This window comes from Microtus pennsylvanicus, chromosome 10, assembly GCF_037038515.1.
Source record: "Microtus pennsylvanicus isolate mMicPen1 chromosome 10, mMicPen1.hap1, whole genome shotgun sequence".
NCBI classification, from domain to species: domain Eukaryota; kingdom Metazoa; phylum Chordata; class Mammalia; order Rodentia; family Cricetidae; genus Microtus; species Microtus pennsylvanicus.
The window spans coordinates 81,999,762-82,022,007 of record NC_134588.1 but is presented as its reverse complement, the minus strand read 5'-3'; the positions used below and the strand labels follow the sequence as shown (position 1 = coordinate 82,022,007).

Here is a 22,246-nt window from a genome sequence, read left to right as displayed (position 1 = left end):
CATAAACTGCTCAGACAAGTTATAGAAGGCTATACTTTTAACCTTTCATTTCTCACTATTATGAGTGCTTGTTTTCTGGGGTTTTTTGATAGTACAGTCCCGTGTGTGTGTGTGTGTGTGTGTGTGTGTGTGTGTGTTGCATATGCATGTATGCATCTGTATATGTGAATACATACACATGCAGGGGGCCAGAGGTTGACTTTGGGTGTTTTCTTCTATAGATATCCACCATAGTGTTTGACACAGGGCCTCTTCACTGAACTGGAGCTTGTCATTTGGCTAGAGAGACCGGTAAACAAGTTTCCAGAGGTCTGTTCTCCACCTGTCTCCCACCCAGCAGTCATAAGTAAACACGGCTGTTACAGGCTGCACTGCCAATCTCTTATGTAAGTTTTAGGGATCCCACTCATGTCTTCACGATTGCTAAGGAACAACTTGGCTCACTGAGCCATTTCCCAGCCCTACGCTTTGAGAGATGGGTCTGTCACTGGGACTGGGGCTGGCTGATTAGGTGAGGCTGGCCAGCCAGATCAGTATGCCCAGTATCCAGTGTTTCCCCTCTCCAGGGCTGTGATTGCAAACACATGCCACAATGCCTGGGCTTTTATGGGACTGTTGGAGATTAAACTTGAATCCCGCTTATGCTGCAAGCACTTTCTCAACTAAGATATGATCATTCAGTTATATATTATCCGTAAATTATGTATTATATATTACCATGGGGTATCTGATAATATCTGTGGTTAAAATTCTTTCCCTAGAGATATGAGCAATGTCTATCTTTTCCCCTAAAATCTTCAGATCTCACCACAGTTCTTAATGGAGAACCAATTTACTGGACTTACTTGTAGAGCATGGATGAGGGGATACTAACAGGAGCATGGGTGACCCCAAAACATCTGGAGTACAGAGTTCTAACCCAGCATCCCCACGTCCTCATAGACACGTTCCCAAGTCTGCTTTCCCCTAGTCTTCCCCAATATGCACATTCCAACCCTTCCTCAAGTCCCATTCACACATATGGTTGAGAGGAGTGGTGGAATATCAAGGGAGAAACCAAGGACGTTCCCCACTGCTTCCTTCTCTAAAGAAGCCCCCATGTCCATTTGTGATGAACTGTTGCAAGTGGGCATAGCTGATCTCATGAAGATGGCCAGCAAAGCTGTTCAGAAGACAGTCTTCCAGCATATCTCACTATGGTTCTGATTTGCCTTCCTCTCATGATTAGTGAAACTGGGTTTTTCTTCATGTAGTTGCTGAGTATTTGCATATGTTTTCTTTGAGAAGTGCCAGTTCCTTAGCCTAATTTTAATTTTTTTTGGCATTCATCTTTTGAGTTCTTTATGAATTCTGGGTATCATCTCTTGTAAGGTGAATAATTTGCCAATATGTTCTCAATTTTGTAGTTTGTCTCTTAGTTCTTTTCTGTACAGGAGCTTCTTCTATATAATATCTGATATAATTCCATTACCCGTGGCCTCTGGTTTTACCTAAATCATCATTGCCTATAGCCAACCTTGTGCAATCTTTAGACATTGCAATATGACATTGTCATCTACCAAGTTCATATTCAAGATCTGCCTGATCAAGTTACAAAAACAAAACACACAGAAATCTCATAATCTTTTAAGTAAGTATGATTTTGTGTTGGGTTGCGTTTATCTTGGGGAGCATGCAGACCACAGGACTCAGAGGAAACACACCTATAAGGGTTTACCTTGTGTTTTCTCATAGTAATTTCAGTTCTAGGTTTAAAATGTAGGTCTGTGATCCTCTTGGGGTTGATGTCTATGAACTATCACTAGAGGAAGATATCTAGCTTTGACTTCTACATAGTGCAGGTCCAGTTTTGCCAGTACCATTTAATGATATCACTTATCTTTCCTCAGATATATGTTCTTGGTGCCTTTGGAAAAAATAAGTCAGCTGCATAAATGAGAATTAATTTCTGGCCCTCTGTTTTGTCCCATTGTCCCATGTTGTCTGTTTTTGTACTAGTGTCATGCTGTCTAAGTATAGCTTTAGATGATGTTTTGAAATTAGATATTGTAATGCTTCCTGGTTCTCAAACCAGTGGTTTCTTGTTTCTTTGCTTTTCTGACAGTGTTGGGTGATTGAACCTAGGACTTCACGCATGCTGAACAGGTACTAACAACTGCCTTAATTCTTTGTCTTCAGTCATGCCCTCTTCCTTTATTTTTGGTCCTGCTTAGAATTGGTTTGGCTATTCAAGTTTATGTGTGTGTGTCTCAATTAACTAGGAATTGTTTTGATTTATATGAAAAGCGTTGCTGATATTTTGATGAGAATTACATTGAAACTCTAGACTTTACTTATTGTTGTCTGAGGTTTTTGTTTTTTGTTGTCCCACACCACTTCACCTCTTTTTTTTTTAAATAAAAAAAAACCAAAGAACTCTGAATCTAATATCCTTTGTTTAGTTTTTCACCTGACCATGAGCCATAACGACCCTTAACCAACATTCTAAACAAAGGAAAATAGTCCATTTTTGGGGAATCTAGGTGTAGTTTTCCAGGCTACTTCCTGCTGGTTGGAGGCACTGATAATCTTAAGGGGACCTAAAGAAAATGTAGAATTATGATCAAGTCCTGACTGGAGTCTCCTGTGAGGCTTGATCATCTCAGGTAGCATCTTGAATCTGTTCTGGATGCAGAACTGGACATCTTGGCCATCTGTTCCTACCGAAGATTTCTCAGGTGGTCTTCCTTGCTCAAACCTGATTTTTTTCTTAACTCAGAATAAATCCACAGCCTCCCATTTCCTGGTATATCTTTGACTATCCTGGAACTCCCTCTATAGACCAGGCTGTCCTTGAACTCACAGAGGTCTTCTTGCCTCTGCCTCCCAAGTTCTGGGATTAAAGGTGTGTGCCACCACACCCAACTACTCTCTTTTTTCTTTTTTCTCCCAAGCCTACATATATTTTTAAACACAGTAAACCATTTAGAGTTTTTTTTTGTCTTTGAATCTGTCTTTACTGTATTCCTCTCTCTCTCTCTCTCTCTCTCTCTCTCTCTCTCTCTCTCTCTCTCTCTCTCTCTCTCTCTCTTTCTGACCACATGAGTCTTTAATTTGCTAAGCAATATGGGTAGGATTAAAGCTGTGGCTTTGAAGACTGGATCCAGCCCATATTTTAGCTTTCTGAAATTCCAGCCTCGTGGCAGAGGTAATGGCAGGAGCCATGTTTATTGCCACAGTTCTATGGCATTTCAAGGTCCCTGCCACCAAGCAAGCTATCAGCAGTCTGCTCACAAACCACACTCAAATGCTCTGTAGCTGGACCTGCTGCCTGAAAGAGTCAAGAGTTTGTGCTGGAGGCTGGCCCAGAAAGCCAGCATTTTAAAACACTGTGGCTTTTTTCCCCCGCTACGGCTGAAAAACAAAAAGCACGTGGTCAGCTTTTCATCAACACCATTGAAGTGTTTTGTGGCAGGATCTCTTAAAAGAGCTGCAAGGTTTTATAGCTAAAGCTGAGTCAGGAAGCCTCTCTTAAATGGGAGCACTTGCCTCTAGCAAGCAGAGCCCACCCGAGAGAGTGCTGCTATCAATAAGCTGTGCTTAACTCTATTATTTTATTTATTATTTCCCAAGCTCTGTTAGGCTTTATGTGGATCAGTTGTCCATGTGGGTTCCATTTGTTGTCTGAGGTTTTTCTGTCCTGCCCAGTTCCCACAATTGTTAAGTCCCAAAGAAATCACACAGAGGTCTACATTAGTTATAAACTAATTGGCCCATTAGCTCAGGCTATCGTGTTGATGAAAAGTATAGTCTTTTTTGATATGCTATTATTATATTCAGTTTGATAGCATCTGATTGAAAATTTTGATGATGTTAATTAAAGATATGGATCTGTAGTTTGTGTTTGTCTGGTTTAGTGTGAGTTATGCTGGCCACATGAAGAAAGTTTGGTATAGTTCTTTCCATTTCAATGTTTTTGTTAGTTTTAATATTTTTAGCTTTTTTCTTTTTTAGAAAGTGTCTCAGTATGTAGCTCTAGCTGACCTGGAGCTCACAATGTAAATTAGACTGGCCTTGAACTCACAGAGAGCCACTTGCCTCTTCCTCTCAAATGTTGGTACTAAAGTGTGCCGTCACACCCAGCCTTGCATTTTTGTTGTTACTCCTTTCTTCTCTTTTATTGTTCATTTATTATATATTTTCCCTTTGCTTTTATTTTGTACTAGTTCATCTAGTAAGATGTGTGTGTGTGCATGTGTGTGTATGCGTGTGCAGGTGCGTGTATGTGTGCATGTGCTGTTCATTATGGTAGTTATTTTATTTATAATGATTAACTTTTTAAAAAATTTAGTGTGGTTTGGGAAGAAGCATGTGGAGACCAAAGGACAACACTTGGGAGTCCCTGGTCCCCCTTCCCAGTGCTGAGGCAGTCAGTGTCTCCCTTGTTTCTGCTCTGCAAACTAGTTCCTCCCACACTCCCAGCCTCAGAGCTTCTCCAGTCTGCCCCTCCCACCTTGCTTTAGGAGCACTGGGACCACAGGGCTAGACCAGACAGTATAAAATAGACTGACCATAAACCCACTGAGTCACCTCTCAGTCCCTTTCTTGGTTATCTTTAGGAATTTATTGATTTCTTCCATTTTTTTGTTTGTCTTTTCCTCAATTTCTTCAATGGATTTGTTCATATCCTCTTTAAAGACCTCTACCATCTTCATAAAGTAAATTTTAAGGTCATTTTCTTATGCTTTAGCCCTGTTGGATTGTTCAGGTCATGCCATTGTGAGATAGCTGGGCTCTGGTGGTGCCAAATTGCCTTTTCTGTCATTGATCATGTTCTTACACTGGTGTTCAGGCATCCTGATTTGGGATAATTTTAGGGCTAGGTGTTGATTCCTGTGTTTGTCTTTGTTAGATGGATGTTTTGTTCCTTGGTTGCTCTTTTCTCTTTGGTCTCCTGGCCTAAATGGCCAAGAGCTCTGGTGACTAGAATGTCTTCAGGTTCAGTAGGATGTCCCCTCTGGGATTTGAGGGGCTATGGGTTCCTGGATCTGGCCTGACCTCTAGTAAGGCCGAAGTCCTCTTCCAAAGTTGTAGACTAGGATACAGAGCCCAGTGGAAGGGTGCAGACTGGGGTTTCTTGATCTGGTCTGGCATCTGGGGTCCCTAGAACTATCCTTGTCTCCAGTACAGCTGCCGGTACTGTGGTCCCTAGATTTGACCCTTGCTCCAGTAAAGCTGAATTCTTAATGTGTAGGCCTGGGGTCTCTAGAGCCCACCTGGCCTCTGGTAAAGCTGAAGTCTTTTTCTGAAGTTGTAGACCGGGGTATGGAGCTGGGGGTGAGGGCTTAGAGGAAGTGGGCATGTGTGCAGTCTGGGGTTATTAGATAAGTTTTAAGGAGTGTTAGCTGGTAGTGGGTGGTGTCTTACCAGGGGTTCCTTGATCTTGCTTGGCCTCTGGTAAAGCCAAAGACTTCTTCCAAAGTAATAGGCTAGGATATGGGGGCCAGGAGTTGGAGTGCAGTCTGAGATTTTTGGACAGGCTTAAAGGGGTTTAGTGGGAGGTGGGCAGTGTCTTCCCTGGATCTCTAGGATGGCTCTGGCCTCCAGTACAGCTGTGGGACCTAGTGTGGAGCCAAGGGGAGGGGGTGCCTTAATTGTTTTTTAAATTTAAGTATCATTGTAATAGTCTTTATAAACTCTTTTAAGGACATTTTTCTGCTTTGTTTTTTTTTATCTATTTTTAAAATTATGTGTGCGGGGGTAAGAGCACTCATGTGTGGGGGTATGTGGACATGTGTAGGGGGTATTGCATGTGTCTGTGTGGGTATATGCACATGAGAGTGTATGGGAGCATGTGCAGATGAGTGGGGAGTATTGCACATGTGTGTGGAGGTTTTGTGCATGTGTGTATGGGGACATTGTACGTGTGTGTACACATGTATGTGGGGGATATGTGCACACATGTATGTGGGGTGTGTACATGCTTGTGGGGGAGTATGTTCACATGTGTGTGGGTGTGTGTATGTGTGTGTGTGGGTATGTGCACATGTGTATGGGGTATGTGCACATGTGTGGGGGTATGTGCACATGTGTGTGGGTATGTGCACATGTGTGTGGGTATGTGCACATGTGTGTGGGTATGTGCACATGTGTGGGGGTATGTGCACATGTGTGTGAGGGTATGTGCACATATGGGGCGTATGTGCACATGTGGGGGGTATGTGCACATGTGTGGGGGGTATGTGCACATGTGGGGGATATGTGCACATGTGGGGGGTATGTGCACATGTGTGTGGGGTATGTGCACATGTGGGGGCATGTGCACATGTGGGAGGTATGTGAACATGTGGGGGATATGTGCACATGTGGGGGGTATGTGCACATGTGTGTGGGGTATGTGCACATGTGGGGGGTATGTGCACATGTGTGGGGGTATGTGCACATGTGGGGGATATGTGCACATGTGGGGGGTATGTGCACATGTGTGGGGGTATGTGCACGTGTGGGAGGTATGTGCACATGTGTGTGAGGGTATGTGCACATGTGGGAGGTATGTGCACATGTGTGTGAGGGCATGTGCACATGTGTGAGGGTATGTGCACATGTGTGTGGGGGTATGTGCACATGTGGGGGGTATGTGCACATATGGGGCGTATGTACACGTGTGTGGGGTATGTGCACATGTGTGTGGGGTATGTGCACATGTGTCAGGGTATGTGCACATGTGTGGGGGTATGTGCACATGTGGGGGGTATGTGCACATGTGGGGGGGTATGTGCACATGTGTGTGGGGGTATGTGCACATGTGTGTGAGGGTATGTGCACATGTGTGTGAGGGTATGTGCACATGTGTGGGGGGTATGTGCACATGTGTGTGAGGGTATGTGCACATGTGTGAGGGTATGTGCACATGTGTGAGGGTATGTGCACATGTGTGGGGGTATGTGCACATGTGGGGGTATGTGCACATGTGTGTGAGGGTATGTGCACATGTGTGAGGGTATGTGCACATGTGGGGGCATGTGCACATGTGGGGGTATGTGCACATGTGGGGGGTATGTGCACATGTGTGGGGGTATGTGCACATGTGGGGGGGTATGTGCACATGTGTGTGAGGGTATGTGCACGTGTGGGGTATGTGCACATGTGTGTGGGGTATGTGCACATGTGTCGGGGTATGTGCACATGTGTGGGGGTATGTGCACATGTGTGAGGGTATGTGCACATGTGGGGGGGTATGTGCACATGTGGGGGGTATGTGCACATGTGGGGGGTATGTGCACGTGTGGGGGTATGTGCACATGTGGGGGGGCATGTGCACATGTGGGGGGTATGTGCACATGTGTGTGAGGGTATGTGCACATGTGGGAGGTATGTGCACATGTGTGGGGGGTATGTGCACATGTGTGTGAGGGTATGTGCACATGTGTGAGGGTATGTGCACATGTGGGGGGTATGTGCACATGTGTGTGAGGGTATGTGCACGTGTGGGGGTATGTGCACATGTGTGTGGGGGTATGTGCACGTGTGGGGGGTATGTGCACGTGTGGGGGGCATGTGCACATGTGGGGGGTATGTGCACATGTGGGGGGTATGTGCACATGTGTGTGGGGGTATGTACACATGTGGGGGGTATGTGCACATGTGTGGGAGTATGTGCACATGTGTGGGGGTATGTGCACGTGTGGGGGTATGTGCACATGTGTGTGGGGGTATGTGCACATGTGGGGGGTATGTGCACATATGGGGCGTATGTCCACTTGTGTGGGGTATGTGCACATGTGTGTGGGGTATGTGCACATGTGTCGGGGTATGTGCACATGTGTGTGGGGTATGTGCACATGTGTCGGGGTATGTGCACATGTGTGGGGGTATGTGCACATGTGTGTGGGGGTATGTGCACATGTGTGGGGGGGTATGTGCACATGTGGGGGGGTATGTGCACATGTGGGGGGTATGTGCACATGTGTGTGGGGGTATGTGCACATGTGTGTGGGGGTATGTGCACATGTGGTTGGTATGTGCACATGTGGGGGGTATGTGCACATGTGTGGGAGTATGTGCACATGTGTGGGGGTATGTGCACGTGTGGGGGTATGTGCACATGTGTGTGGGGGTATGTGCACATGTGGGGGGTATGTGCACATATGGGGCGTATGTCCACATGTGTGGGGTATGTGCACATGTGTGTGGGGTATGTGCACATGTGTCGGGGTATGTGCACATGTGTGTGGGGTATGTGCACATGTGTCGGGGTATGTGCACATGTGTGCGGGTATGTGCACATGTGGGGGGTATGTGCACATGTGTGGGGTATGTGCACATGTGTGGGGGGTATGTGCACATGTGTGGGGGTATGTGCACATGTGGGGGGTATGTGCACATGTGTGGGGGTATGTGCACATGTGGGGGGTATGTGCACATGTGGGGGGTATGTGCACGTGTGGGGGTATGTGCACATGTGTGGGGGTATGTGCACATGTGTGGGGGTATGTGCACATGTGTGGGTATGTGCACATGTGTGGGGGTATGTGCACATGTGAGGGGTATGTGCACATGTGTGGGGGTATGTGCACGTGTGGGGGTATGTGCACATGTGTGGGGGTATGTGCACATGTGTGAGGGTATGTGCACATGTGTGAGGGTATGTGCACATGTGGGGGGTATGTGCACATGTGTGGGGGTATGTGCACATGTGTGTGGGTATGTGCACATGTGTGGGGGTATGTGCACATGTGTGTGGGTATGTGCACATGTGTGGGGGTATGTGCACATGTGTGGGGGTATGTGCACATGTGTGAGGGTATGTGCACGTGTGTGGGGGTATGTGCACATGTGTGGGGGGTATGTGCACACGTGTGGGGGTATGTGCACATGTGTGTGTGTGGAGTATGTGTAACATCGTGTATGTGAGTATGTGCACATGAGTGCAGGTGCCCTGGAAGGCCAAAGGCATCAGATCTCTGGAGCTAGAATCACAGGCAGTTGTGAACCACCTGGCACAGATGCTGGCACTGAACTTGGGTCCTTGTGTGTGCACATGCTTGTAACTGCTGAGACATCTCTCTAGTCCCAGTAATTATTTCTGTTTGAAGAACCTTTGTCTAAGCAAGGTTGAGCTGATGATGCTGTTGCTCCAAGTACAACTGGATAACTAATAGATCACTTTTGTCCTTTTGCTGTTCTCTTATGCTTTGCTTTTCACACGAGGTTAAAGAGTTGCCTCTTCGGAGATGGGAGGACTTTTCATAGTGAGGGCTATTTGGAAATGCAAGTTCCCCAGCGGAAAGTCCCAGCTCAGCTGGCATTTGTTGCCTGCAGAAAAGACCATCCCAGGCCAGGAACTTTGCCCAGAGTAAGGCAGTTTGCATCAGGAGACTTGATTAGCCCTAACGCAGTCCCCGTGTTTCACATGTGTATTAGACGATGGCGGGTAATGGAGCAGGAAACCCATCTGCCCTGGAGCAGGAGACGTGGCTGCTTCTTTATTATCTTTTTAATAGCCACTTACCTCAGACTCAAAAAAAGAAATTTCTGACATCTTAATTTTAATGTGGCCATTTGACCCAGTGCTTGAGATAAATATAACCCTGTGTGGTACGGAGAAGGTTTAATGGGAAATGGTTGGCATTCTTTCTTGATAAAGGCATGGGGAGAGGAGAGGGAGGGAGGCAGGGAGGGAGGCAAGGAGAGAGAGAGAGAGAGAGAGAGAGAGAGAGAGAGAGAGAGAGAGAGAGAGAGAGAGAGAGAGAGGCGCGCAAAGGCAAACAGCAGTCCAGTCAAAGCAGAGCTAGGAGAGCTCCCGTAGCCTTGCCCACTAACGATATTTAGCAGAGCTGGCCAGCATGGTTGTCCTGACTCCAATGACTTTGGGAATTTATCTCCAACTCTTTTTCCGCTCCATCCTGTCTCAGCCGGCTTCCATCAACAGTGTCCGTCCAGTCTCAGCAGGTAACTGATGACCACGACTCTCCTTGCTTCCATCTGGCCGAGACAGGAAATGGGGGGAGTGGGCGGGGGTGGTCAAGAGTGTCTAGCAATATGTCCTGACATTTTTGACATTCTGCTCTTAGCAGAAGAAGGCTCGGGGGAGGTGGTCACCCAGCTTGTGTCCTGTCTTCCCGTTACCCGAGCTTGTCTCCAAAGGCCCTTCTGTGCTTGCTCCAACTGCTGCTGCTCAGCTGCTTAGGGCAGACTATAAATCACTGCTTCTGTGTTCCTAGTTCTCCTGCACATTTGCTGTGTGATTCGTTTTGGTCAGGAAATTGGAAACTGGGGAGAAAAAAGTACAATTTCTAGAGATGTGAGTCCCAGGTGTTTCTAAAAGTCTATCTCTGACCTCCTCCCAGTGGGACTTACCACAAGATGCCGGAGAGCAAGCATCTCGCTGACAACCTTGGTGAAAGGCAGGGCTTCTGCCTGGCCCCTGTCAGCAGGGACTCACTTGCTCCCTTGCTGCCTCAGGGCTAGGCTTTCTGTCTCCTCAGCCCTCGCTGCTCTCCTGTTGGGCTCTTCTTTACAGAGGTCCTAGGAGGGTGAGGGCTTCTAGAGACTCAGTGGACCGGGAGCCGGGTGGTGAGTCTTGCGGAGTGCAGGGCTGGGGAAGGGGCTTGCTTGGTCAGCCAGCCTGGTAACCTTTGCCGTAGGCACCCAGCTGTTGTCTTCGCCCTGCCTGACCTGGTTCAGAAGTATTGGGTTACTGACATAGCCTTTTCAAACCTTTCTGAGGAAATTTGGATTATCTCCAGAGGGCCTGAGGCTTGCTGCTTGTCTCCTCACAGCCCCTCATTTACCTCGACCACTGCTCCAAGCCACCTTTAGTCAGGCCTCATCTTCTAAGCACCACAGTTGAATCTGTGCCCTTGCCTGTGAAAGGCCAGGCAAACGTCCCTCTGGACCCACCCCCAGCCTTTCCCCATTCATAAAAACAGCCCATGGGCCAGCTGTGCTGCCAAATGCTGCAGGCACGAAGAGAGTGTCAGGGAGATTGCTCTGAGGCTAATTATAAAAGTGTGTGAAATAGAAGAAGTGGGAACTAGAAGAGAGGACCCAAGGGAGTTCTGGGAAGGAGGGGCAGAAAAAGCGGGAGGCTGTGTCGCGAGAGTGTGTCGGCGTGTCTCTCCCAAGTTCATCTGGTCTGTGGAGCAGCATTTTCTCATCCACTGAGAGGCTTGGTAGCCGAGTGTGGAGACACCCGATGACTGCACTTGAGAAGCTGAGGCAGAGGGATAATGTGTTCAAGACCGGCCTGGGTTACAGAGCAAGATCCTGTTTCCAGAATCCCAAGAGGACTTGGTAGCTAACTCGGTTGGACCTAGTGTTTGTTTCTTTGTTATATTTGGGTTATAGATTTCTTTGAGAATCTGCTGAGGGCTCAGGAATTAAGGATACTAGCTTCTCTGGTTCCAGTCCACCTCTTAGGAGCTGTCTGCCTGCTGGGAGACGTTGGGTAGAGACGATAAGCACAGGGAGGGCGGGGCAGTGTGATTTGTGCATCCGTAATTATACATATTTCCAGGGTGAGGACGCTGCCAGGTCTGAGAATGCTCAGAAACCACTTGTTGAGTGAAAGAACCAACAACTCCCCATCTATAGGCTGGGGGAGGGGTTCATCCACATGTTTGAATTATTTAATTTATGTAAAACCAACTTCACTATGACCTTCATAAAGCTAGGCAGAAAAGATCCTATAGTTTCTTAGAACTGCTCACTTAGGATGCCTACACAGTGTAGGCATCTCTCAAAGAAGTGTTTCTGAAGGTTGTCCTGGTCAGGACTCAACAGTGACAAGATGCAGCTTAGATGATTCAAACAAACAAACAAACAAACAAACAAACACACACCTTGAGTGCAGGGCTCTCTTTCAGGGAAGTCTGATCGAGGATACCGGCCGTGTCAAGGGATGCAGGGATCTGTGACTGCAGGAAGGCTTTCCCATCCTGTGCTTGAGAAAGCAGAAGATGGAGCCCAGGAGCCTTGAAGCCTCGAAGGAGGGGCTGCCACACATAAGCAGGGAACCAGAGCAGGGAGGAGCCAAGTCTCCCACCTTTCTCTCCTCCCACCCAAGCACCTCTTGACAAAGCCTACCATTGTCCAAACCCCACCTGAAGCAGAGGTCTAAGAGCAGAGTTCCTTGACGCAGACAGTGGGATCAACGTGCGGGATACAGGAGCCGAGGCTTCAGCAAGGCAAACAAACACAGGCTTACCTGCCCACTGTGCTTAGGCTGATTTGCCCTGTACTTTCTTTTTTCTCCTCCTTTCCTTTTCCCTCTTTCCCCATCTTCTTTACTTTTTTCTCCCTTTTCATGGTGCTAGGACTTGAACCCAGGGCCTTGAGCAAGCCGCACAATCTCTTTACCACTGAGCTTCATCCCTGGCCCCGCACACCCTCAAGATGCCTTGCTAACCCTGGAGCTTGTGATTGGGAATGTAGGTTTCAGGCATTTGGTCAAACAATTAGGTCAACCAGAGACAGCGTTACCAGTCTAGCACAAGTATCTGCTGTCCCCTGCAGGGGTCACTTCACTTTGTTCCCCTCCTTTAGTTGCCATGGCTTACCAAAGCACAGTCCTGAAACTAATTCAGGTCTTGCAATGTTACATGTTCCCTGAGTCAGGCCGACAGGAGACCTTGCAAATCCCCACCTACAATCTGACTTGACCTGACATCCTCTCTCCTGACTTCGTACATTCTCACTGTTGAGAAGAATGGAAGCTGGGCGGACACTGAAGTGAGAGCCGCCAGGAAAACCGTTTCTCTCGGCTGCGGCCACTCTGCCTTAGGAGATTCTGCTGTGTGCTGACTGTGTAAAGTGTCTCAGGGTTTCTCAGAGGCTGGTAGGAAGCAGCCTGTGTTTTAGGGGCTGTGTGGGAGCACTGGCTGAGTTCTCCAGGACTGTGGTGGAGGAAGGTCTCATGCAGGAAGCGCTCCCCCTTGTGTTGGGGGCACCCTTCCTTCTCTTCAGGAAGGACCCTACTCCTGAACCACACGATAGCCCCAACTCTCTGAATCAGGTGTGCATTACCCGACAGCCTCCACTGGGGCCTCAGAGAAGAACTAAGCATGGAGGAGAAGGCACCAAAGAGATCAAAGGTGTGACGTCATCCCAACTCTTTTTTTTTTTTTTTTAATTTTTTTATTGATAAAAGGAGGATAAAGAAAAGAAAAAAAAACAAATTTCCACCTCCTCCCACCAGCCTCCCATTTCCCTCCCCCTCCTCCCACTCTTCTCCCCCTCCTCCCACTCTTCTCCCCCTCCTCCCACCCCTCTCCCCTTCCCCCCACTCCTCTCCCCCTCCCTTTCCAGTCCAAAGAGCTGTCAGGGTTCCCTGCCCTGTGGTACGTCCTAGGTCCTCCCCCCTCCATCCATATCTAGGAAGGTGAACATCCAGACTGGCTAGGCTCCCACCAAGCCAGCACGTTGCATAGGATCAAAACCGCGTGCCATTGTCCTTGGCGTCTCATCAGCCCTCATTGTTCGCCATGTTCCGAGAGTCCAGTTTTATCCCATGCTTTTTCTGGTAACAGTCCAGCTGGCCTTGGTGAGCTCGCAGTAGATCATCTCCACTGTCTCAGTGGGTGGGTGCACTCCTCGTGGTCCCGACATCTTTGCTCATGTTCTCACTCCTTCTGCTCCTCATTGGGACCTTGGGAGCTCAGTCAAGTGCTCCAGTGTGGGTCTCTGTCTCTATCTCCATCCATCGCCAGATGCAAGTTCAAGGATGGTATGCAATATATTCGTCAGTATTGCTCTAGGGTAGGGTCATTTCAGATTCCCTATCCTCAGCTGCCCAGGGAACTAACTGGGGACCTCAGCTTGGGCACCTGGGAGCCCCTCTAGGGTCAAGTCTCCTGCCCACCCTAAAGTGGGTCCCTTAACTAAGAATTGTGGTTCCGTGCTCCCCTATCCAACCTTCCTTTATCCCGATCCTCCTGTTTCCCCAAGTCCACCCTCCTTCCCTTCTACCTTTTCTCTCCCCATCTCCCCTAACCCCCATCCCACCCCACCCCCAAGATCCCACTTTTCCCCCCGGCAATTTTGTCTACTTCCCTTATCCAAGAGGATAACTATATGTTTTTCCTTGGGTTCACCTTCTTACTTAGCTTCTTTAGATTCGCCTATTGTAGACTCCGTGAACCCTATTTATGGCTAGAAACCAATTATGAGTGAGTACATCCCATGTTCGTCTTTTTGGGCCTGGGATACCTCACTCAGGATAGTGTTTTCTATTTCCATCCATTTGCATGCAAAATTCGAGAAGTCATTGTTTTTTACCGCAGCGTAGTACTCTAGTGTGTATATATTCCATACTTTCTTCATCCATTCTTCCATTGAAGGGCATCTAGGTTGTTTCCAGGTTCTGGCTATTACAAATAATACTGCTATGAACATAGTTGAACAAATGCTTTTGACATGTGATAGAGCATCTCTTGGGTAAATTCCCAAGAGTGGTATTGCTGGGTCCAGGGGTAGGTTGATCCCGAATTTCCGGAGAAACCGAAACACTGACTTCCACAGTGGTTGCACAAGATTGCATTCCCACCAGCAATGGATGAGGGTACCCCTTCCTCCACAGCCTCTCCAGCAAAGGCTATCCTTGGTGTTTTTGACTTTAGCCAATCTTACAGGTGTAAGATGATATCTCAAAGTTGTTTTGATTTGCATTTCCCTGATCGCTAAGGAGGTTGAGCATGACCTTAAGTGTCTTTTGGTCATTTGAACTTCTTCTGTTGAGAATTCTCTGTTCAGTTCAGCGCCCCATTTTTTAATTGGGTTAATTAGCATTTTAAAGTCTAGTTTCTTGAGTTCTCTATATATTTTGGAGATCAGACCTTTGTCTGTTGCGGGGTTGGTGAAGATCTTCTCCCAGTCAGTAGGTTGCCTTTGTGTCTTAGTGACAGTGTCCTTTGCTTTACAGAAGCTTCTCAGTTTTAGTAGGTCCCATTTATTCAATGTTGCCCTTAATGTCTGTGCTTCTGGGGTTATACCTAAGAAGCGATCGCCTGTGCCCATCTGTTGTAGGGTATTGCCCACTTTCTCTTCTATCAGATTCAGTGTTTTCGGGCTGATATTGAGGTCTTTAATCCATTTGGACTTGAGTTTTGTGCACGGTGATAGATATGGGTCTATTTTCATTCTTCTACAGGTTGACATCCAGTTGTGCCAGCACCATTTGTTGAAGATGCTTTCTTTCTTCCAATGTAAACTTTTAGCTCCTTTATCGAAAATGAGGTGTTCATAGGTTTGTGGGATAAAGTCCGGGTCTTCTATACGATTCCATTGGTCGACTTCTCTGTTTTTATGCCAGTACCACCCTGTTTTCATTACTGTAGCTCGGTAATAGAGTTTGAAGTCAGGGATGGTAATGCCTCCAGAAGATCCTTTATTGTATAGGATTGTTTTGGCTATCCTGGGTTTTTTGTTTTTCCATATAAAGTTGATTATTGTCCTCTCCAGATCTGTGAAGAATTTTGATGGGATCTTGATGGGGATTGCATTGAATCTATAAATTGCCTTTGGTAGAATTGCCATTTTTACTATGTTGATCCTCCCAATCCAAGAGCAAGGGATGTCCATCCATTTTTTGGTATCCTCTTCAATTTCTTTCTTCAATGCCTTAAAGTTCTTGTCAAATAGATCTTTCACTTCCTTGGTTAGATTTACCCCAAGATATTTTATGCTGTTTGTGGCTATCGTGAATGGAGAAGCTTCTCTGATTTCCCTCTCTGCTTCCATATCCTTTGAGTATAGGAGGGCGACTGATTTTTTGGAGTTGATCTTGTATCCTGCCACATTACTAAAGCTGTTTATCAGCTGTAAAAGTTCTTTGGTGGAATTTTGGGGGTCGCTTATGTACACTATCATATCATCTGCGAATAACGAAAGTTTAACTTCTTCATTTCCAATTCGAATCCCCTTGATCCCATTATGCTGTCTTATTGCTATTGCTAGAACTTCCAGCACTATATTGAAGAGGTATGGCGAAAGTGGGCAGCCTTGTCGTGTTCCTGAGTTAAGCGGGATGGCTTTGAGTTTCTCTCCATTTAATTTGATGTTAGCTGTCGGCTTGCTGTATATAGCTTTTATTATATTTAGGTATGACCCTTGTATCCCTAATCTCTCCAAGACTTTTAACATAAATGGGTGTTGAATTTTGTCAAATGCTTTTTCAGCATCTAATGAAATGATCATATGGTTTTTTTCTTTCAGTTTATTTATATGATGGATTACATTGATAGATTTTCGTATGTTGAACCAGCCCTGCATCTCAGGAATGAAGCCTACTTGATCATAATGGATAATTTTTCGGATGTGTTCTTGGATTCGGTTTGCCAGTATTTTGTTGAGGATTTTTGCGTCGATATTCATGAGTGAGATCGGCCTGTAATTCTCTTTCCTGGTTGAGTCTTTGTGTGGTTTTGGTATCAGAGTAACTGTAGCTTCATAAAAGGAATTTGGTAATGACCCTTCTGTTTCTATATTGTGGAATACATTGAGGAGTATAGGTATTAGGTCTTCTTGGAAGTTCTGGTAGAATTCCGCATTGAAACCATCTGGCCCTGGGCTTTTTTTGGTAGGGAGGTTTTTGATAACAGCTTCTAGTTCTTCGCGACTGACAGGTCTGTTTAGCTTGTTCACCTGGTCCTGATTTAATTTTGGTAAATCGTATTTATCTAAGAAAGTGTCCATTTCTTTTACATTTTCCAGTTTAGTGGCATACAAGCTTTTGTAGTAAGATCTAATGACTCTCTGAATTTCCTCTGTGTTTGTGGTTATGTCCCCCTTTTCATTTCTGATCTTATTAATTTGCAAATTTTCTCTCTGCCGTTTGATTAGTTTGGATAGGGGTTTGTCAATCTTGTTGATTTTTTCCAGGAACCAGCTTCTTGATTCATTGATTCTTTGGATTGTTTTTTGTGTTTCTATTTTGTTGATTTCAGCCCTCAGTTTGATTATTTCCAGTCTTCTACTCCTCCTAGGTGAGTCTGCTTCTTTTTTTTCTAGAGCTTTCAGGTGGGCTGTTAAGTCTCCAATATGTGCTTTCTCTGTTTTCTTTAAGTGGGCACTTAGTGCTATGAACTTTCCTCTCAGGACTGCTTTCATAGTGTCCCATAAGTTCGAGTATGTTGTTTCTTTATTTTCATTGAATTCAAGGAAGACTTTAATTTCTTTCTTTATTTCCTCCTTAATCCAGGTATGGTTCAGTAGTTGACTGTTCAGTTTCCATGAGTTTGTAGGCTTTCTGGGGGTAGCATTGTTGTTGAATTCTAACTTTAATCCATGGTGGTCTGATAAGACACAGGTGGTTAGTAATATTTTTTTGTAGCTGTGTAAGTTAGCTTTGTTACCAAGTATGTGGTCAATTTTCGAGAAGGTTCCATGAGCTGCAGAGAAAAAGGTATATTCTTTCCTATTTGGGTGGAATATTCTATAGATGTCTGTTAAGTCCATTTGCTTCATTACCTCCATTAATTCTCTAATTTCTCTGTTAGGTTTCTGTCTGATTGACCTGTCCATTGGTGAAAGAGGAGTGTTGAAGTCTCCTACTATTAGTGTGTGCGGTTTGATGGCTGCCTTGAATTTTAGCAATGTTTCTTTTACATACGTGGGTGCTTTTATATTAGGGGCATAGATATTCAGGATTGAGATTTCTTCCTGATGAATTTTTCCTGTTATGAGTATAAAATGTCCCTCTCCATCTCTTTTGATTGATTTAAGTTTGAAGTCAACTTTGTTAGAAATTAGTATGGCCACACCTGCTTGTTTCTTAGGTCCATTTGCTTGATAAGCCTTTTCCCAGCCCTTTACTCTGAGTAGGTGCCTGTCTTTGTGGTTGAGGTGTGTTTCTTGTAGACAGCAGAATGTTGGGTCCTGTTTTCGTATCCAGTCTCTTAGCCTGTGCCTTTTTATAGGTGAGTTGAGTCCATTGACATTAAGTGATATTAATGACCAGTGGTTGTTAACTCCGGTCACTTTTTAAGTAGTAGGGTTTGCGTGTTTCCCTTCTTTGAGTTGCGCTGGTGAAGGGTCTCTAGATGTCTGAGTTATTGAGGTCTTTGTTGGACTCCTTGGTTAGTGATTTTCCTTCTATTATTTTCTGTAAGGCTGGATTTGTGGCTACGTATTGCTTAAATTTGTTTTTATCCTGGAAAATTTTGTTTTCTCCATTTATGGTGAACGAAAGCTTGGCTGGATATAGTAGTCTGGGCTTGCATCCATGGTCTCTTAGTTTTTGCAGTACATCTATCCAGGACCTTCTGGCTTTCATGGTTTCCATAGAGAAGTCAGGTGTAAGTCTGATAGGTTTACCTTTATAAGTAAGTTGGCCTTTTTCCTTTGCGGCTCTTAATATTCTTTCTTTATTCTGTATATTTTGTGTTTTGATTATTATATGACGAGGGGATGTTTTTTTTTGATCCAGCCTATTTGGGGTTCTGTATGCCTCTTGAACCTTCATAGGTACATCCTTCTTCAGGTTGGGAAAGTTTTCTTCTATAATTTTGTTAAGTATATTTTCTGGACCGTTGAGCTGCACTTCTTCTCCTTCTTCTACTCCAATTATTCTTAGGTTTGGTCTTTTTATTGTGTCCCATATTTCCTGAATGTTTTGTGATGAGAGTTTGTTGGACTTGCTGTTTTCTTTGATCAGTGTGTTTATTTTCTCTATGTTATCCTCAGACTCTGAGATTCTTTCTTCTATCTCTTGTATTCTGCTGGTTATGCTTGTTTCTGTAGTCTCTATTCGTTTACCTAGATTTTCCATGTCCAGCCGGCCCTCTGTTTGTGTTTTCTTCTTTGCCTCCATTTCATTTTTCAAATCATGAACTGTTTCCATTATCTGCTTGATTGTTTTTCCTTGCTTTCCTAGGGTATCATTCACTGATTTACTCAATTCCTCGAACTTTCTGTTATACTTCTCATCCATTTCTATAAGGGCGTTTTTTATATGCTGTTTAAGGGTGTCAATCACTGTCATGAAGTCAGTTTTTTCTCCTTCTTCATGATTCAGGTGTTCATGTCCTCCTGTTGTGAGGTCGCTGGCTTCTGGTGGTTTCGTGTTGTTCTTCAGATTGTTGGGTGAATTCTTGCATTGGCGTCTCCCCATCTCTTCCTTCCAATATTCTCCTATGGATCTTCTTTTACAGGATCAGGTCTTCTTGCCAACTGATGTACCTTCCAAGTGATGTCACTCCCCCGTGCTGTTTCTCCTGGAGTCCAGTTCCGATCTCCTTGCTGCTTGGTTAGCTTCCAAACAAAGGCCCACCCTGCTTGCTGCAGGCAGGTTATGGAGACAAAGGAGCTACCACCTTCCCCTTTGCACTCACCTTCGGGTTCAGTCCCAGCGCCCAGGCAGGCTGAACAGGGAGGCACTCTGCTCCAAGAAGGGAGGGATGGAGGGAGACAGGGGGTAGGGGGATCTGGATGTAAGCTGGATGGGATAGGAAGAGAGAGGAGGTACCTGGCAGTGTAGCCCTGTAGGTTGATCAGGAAGTGTAGGCGGGCTGTTCCCGGGTGCTGCAGCACTCACTCACCACAATGATGTCTCACTAGGTGCCCTGATGAAACTCCGTGCTGCTTGGTTCGCTCGCAGACAAAGGGCCCACCCTGCTTGCTGCAGGCGGGCTATGGGGACAAAGAAGCCCCCGAGCTCCCCTTTACCCTACGCTTGGGGTTAGGACCCAGCGCCCAAGCAGGCAGAGCAGGGAGGCTCTCTGCCACCAGGGAAGGGAGGGGGAAGAGAAACAGAGGGTGGGGGGATCTGGATGTAAGCTGGATGGGATAGGAAGAGAGAGGAGGTACCAGGCAGTGTAGCCCTGTAGGTTGATCAGGAAGTGTAGGCGGGCTGTTCCCGGGTGCTGCAGCACTCACTCACCACAATGATGTCTCACTAGGTGCCCTGATGAAACTCCGTGCTGCTTGGTTCGCTCGCAGACAAAGGGCCCACCCTGCTTGCTGCAGGCGGGCTATGGGGACAAAGAAGCCCCCGAGCTCCCCTTTACCCTACGCTTGGGGTTAGGACCCAGCGCCCAAGCAGGCAGAGCAGGGAGGCTCTCTGCCACCAGGGAAGGGAGGGGGAAGAGAAACAGAGGGTGGGGGGATCTGGATGTAAGCTGGATGGGATAGGAAGAGAGAGGAGGTACCAGGCAGTGTAGCCCTGTAGGTTGATCAGGAAGTGTAGGCGGGCTGTTCCCGGGTGCCACAGCACTCGCTCACCACAATGATGTCTCACTAGGTGCCCTGATGAAACTCCGTGCTGCTTGGTTCGCTAGCAGACAAAGGGCCCACCCTGCTTGCTGCAGGCGGGCTATGGGGACAAAGAAGCCCCCGAGCTCCCCTTTACCCTATGCTTGGGGTTAGGACCCAGCGCCCAAGCAGGCAGAGCAGGGAGGCTCTCTGCCACCAGGGCAGGGAGGGGGAAGAGAAACAGAGGGTGGGGGGATCTGGATGTAAGCTGGATGGGATAGGAAGAGAGAGGAGGTACCTGGCAGTGTAGCCCTGTAGGTTGATCAGGAAGTGTAGGCGGGCTGTTCCCGGGTGCCGCAGCACTCGCTCACCACAATGATGTCTCACTAGGTGCCCTGATGAAACTCCATGCTGCTTGGTTCGCTTGCAGACAAAGGGCCCACCTTGCTTGCTGCAGGCAGGCTATGGGGACAAAGAAGCCCCCGAGCTCCCCTTTACCCTACTCTTGGGGTTAGGACCCAGCGCCCAAGCAGGCAGAGCAGGGAGGCTCTCTGCCACCAGGGAAGGGAGGGGGAAGAGAAACAGAGGGTGGGGGGATCTAGATGTAAGCTGGATGGGATAGGAAGAGAGAGGAGGTACCAGGCAGTGTAGCCCTGTAGGTTGATCAGGAAGTGTAGGCGGGCTGTTCCCGGGTGCTGCAGCACTCACTCACCACAATGATGTCTCACTAGGTGCCCTGATGAAACTCCGTGCTGCTTGGTTCGCTCGCAGACAAAGGGCCCACCCTGCTTGCTGCAGGCGGGCTATGGGGACAAAGAAGCCCCCGAGCTCCCCTTTACCCTATGCTTGGGGTTAGGACCCAGCGCCCAAGCAGGCAGAGCAGGGAGGCTCTCTGCCACCAGGGCAGGGAGGGGGAAGAGAAACAGAGGGTGGGGGGATCTGGATGTAAGCTGGATGGGATAGGAAGAGAGAGGAGGTACCGGGCAGTGTAGCCCTGTAGGTTGATCAGGAAGTGTAGGCGGGCTGTTCCCGGGTGCCGCAGCACTCACTCACCACAATGATGTCTCACTAGGTGCCCTGATCGAAACTCCGTGCTGCTTGGTTCGCTCGCAGACAAAGGGCCCACCCTGCTTGCTGCAGGCGGGCTATGGGGACAAAGAAGCCCCCGAGCTCCCCTTTACCCTACGCTTGGGGTTAGGACCCAGCGCCCAAGCAGGCAGAGCAGGGAGGCTCTCTGCCACCAGGGAAGGGAGGGGGAAGAGAAACAGAGGGTGGGGGGATCTGGATGTAAGCTGGATGGGATAGGAAGAGAGAGGAGGTACCAGGCAGTGTAGCCCTGTAGGTTGATCAGGAAGTGTAGGCGGGCTGTTCCCGGGTGCTGCAGCACTCACTCACCACAATGATGTCTCACTAGGTGCCCTGATGAAACTCCGTGCTGCTTGGTTCGCTCGCAGACAAAGGGCCCACCCTGCTTGCTGCAGGCGGGCTGGCAGTGTAGCCCTGTAGGTTGATCAGGAAGTGTAGGCGGGCTGTTCCCGGGTGCCGCAGCACTCGCTCACCACAATGATGTCTCACTAGGTGCCCTGATGAAACTCCGTGCTGCTTGGTTCGCTTGCAGACAAAGGGCCCACCTTGCTTGCTGCAGGCAGGCTATGGGGACAAAGAAGCCCCCGAGCTCCCCTTTACCCTATGCTTGGGGTTAGGACCCAGCGCCCAAGCAGGCAGAGCAGGGAGGCTCTCTCGTCATCCCAACTCTTACGCCAGGGGTTTGACACACTACTGTCTCCGGTTCTTGTCACAGTCCGCTAACGTTTGAGCATGGTTCATCCAGGCTCATGCTGCCTAAGGCAGATTCCGGGACAACAACAGGCAGATGATAGAGTTGTGCACTTTCATTGACTGAAGCGTGATTCGTCAGGGGTGCACTTGTTCGGAGGACAACTTGCAGGAGTTGGTTCTCTTCTTCCCCGAAGGTCCAGGATGGAACTTAGCTCTTCAGGCTTAGTGCCGAGTGCCTTTTCCTCCAAATCATCTCGCTAGTCTGAAAGGTAGAAGGCAAGTCCGATTACGGTAGGCTGAG

The 22,246-nt window shown here is 47.4% G+C and overlaps 1 protein-coding gene across 2 annotated transcripts in view; it reads left to right on the top strand.

The window, feature by feature from the left end:
- Positions 1 to 9,715: 9,715 nt before the first annotated feature.
- Colq (collagen like tail subunit of asymmetric acetylcholinesterase) overlaps positions 9,716 to 22,246 on the top strand; it is a 70,956-nt gene continuing 58,425 nt past the window's right edge. Inside the window, exon 1 of one of the 2 annotated variants that reach the window (XM_075988783.1) lies at positions 9,716 to 9,930. In XM_075988783.1, coding sequence (XP_075844898.1) covers positions 9,825 to 9,930 — 106 coding nt within the window. In that variant the 5' untranslated portion in view covers positions 9,716 to 9,824. The remainder of the gene's footprint in view (positions 9,931 to 22,246) is intronic. The other variant, XM_075988781.1, reaches the window with a different exon arrangement.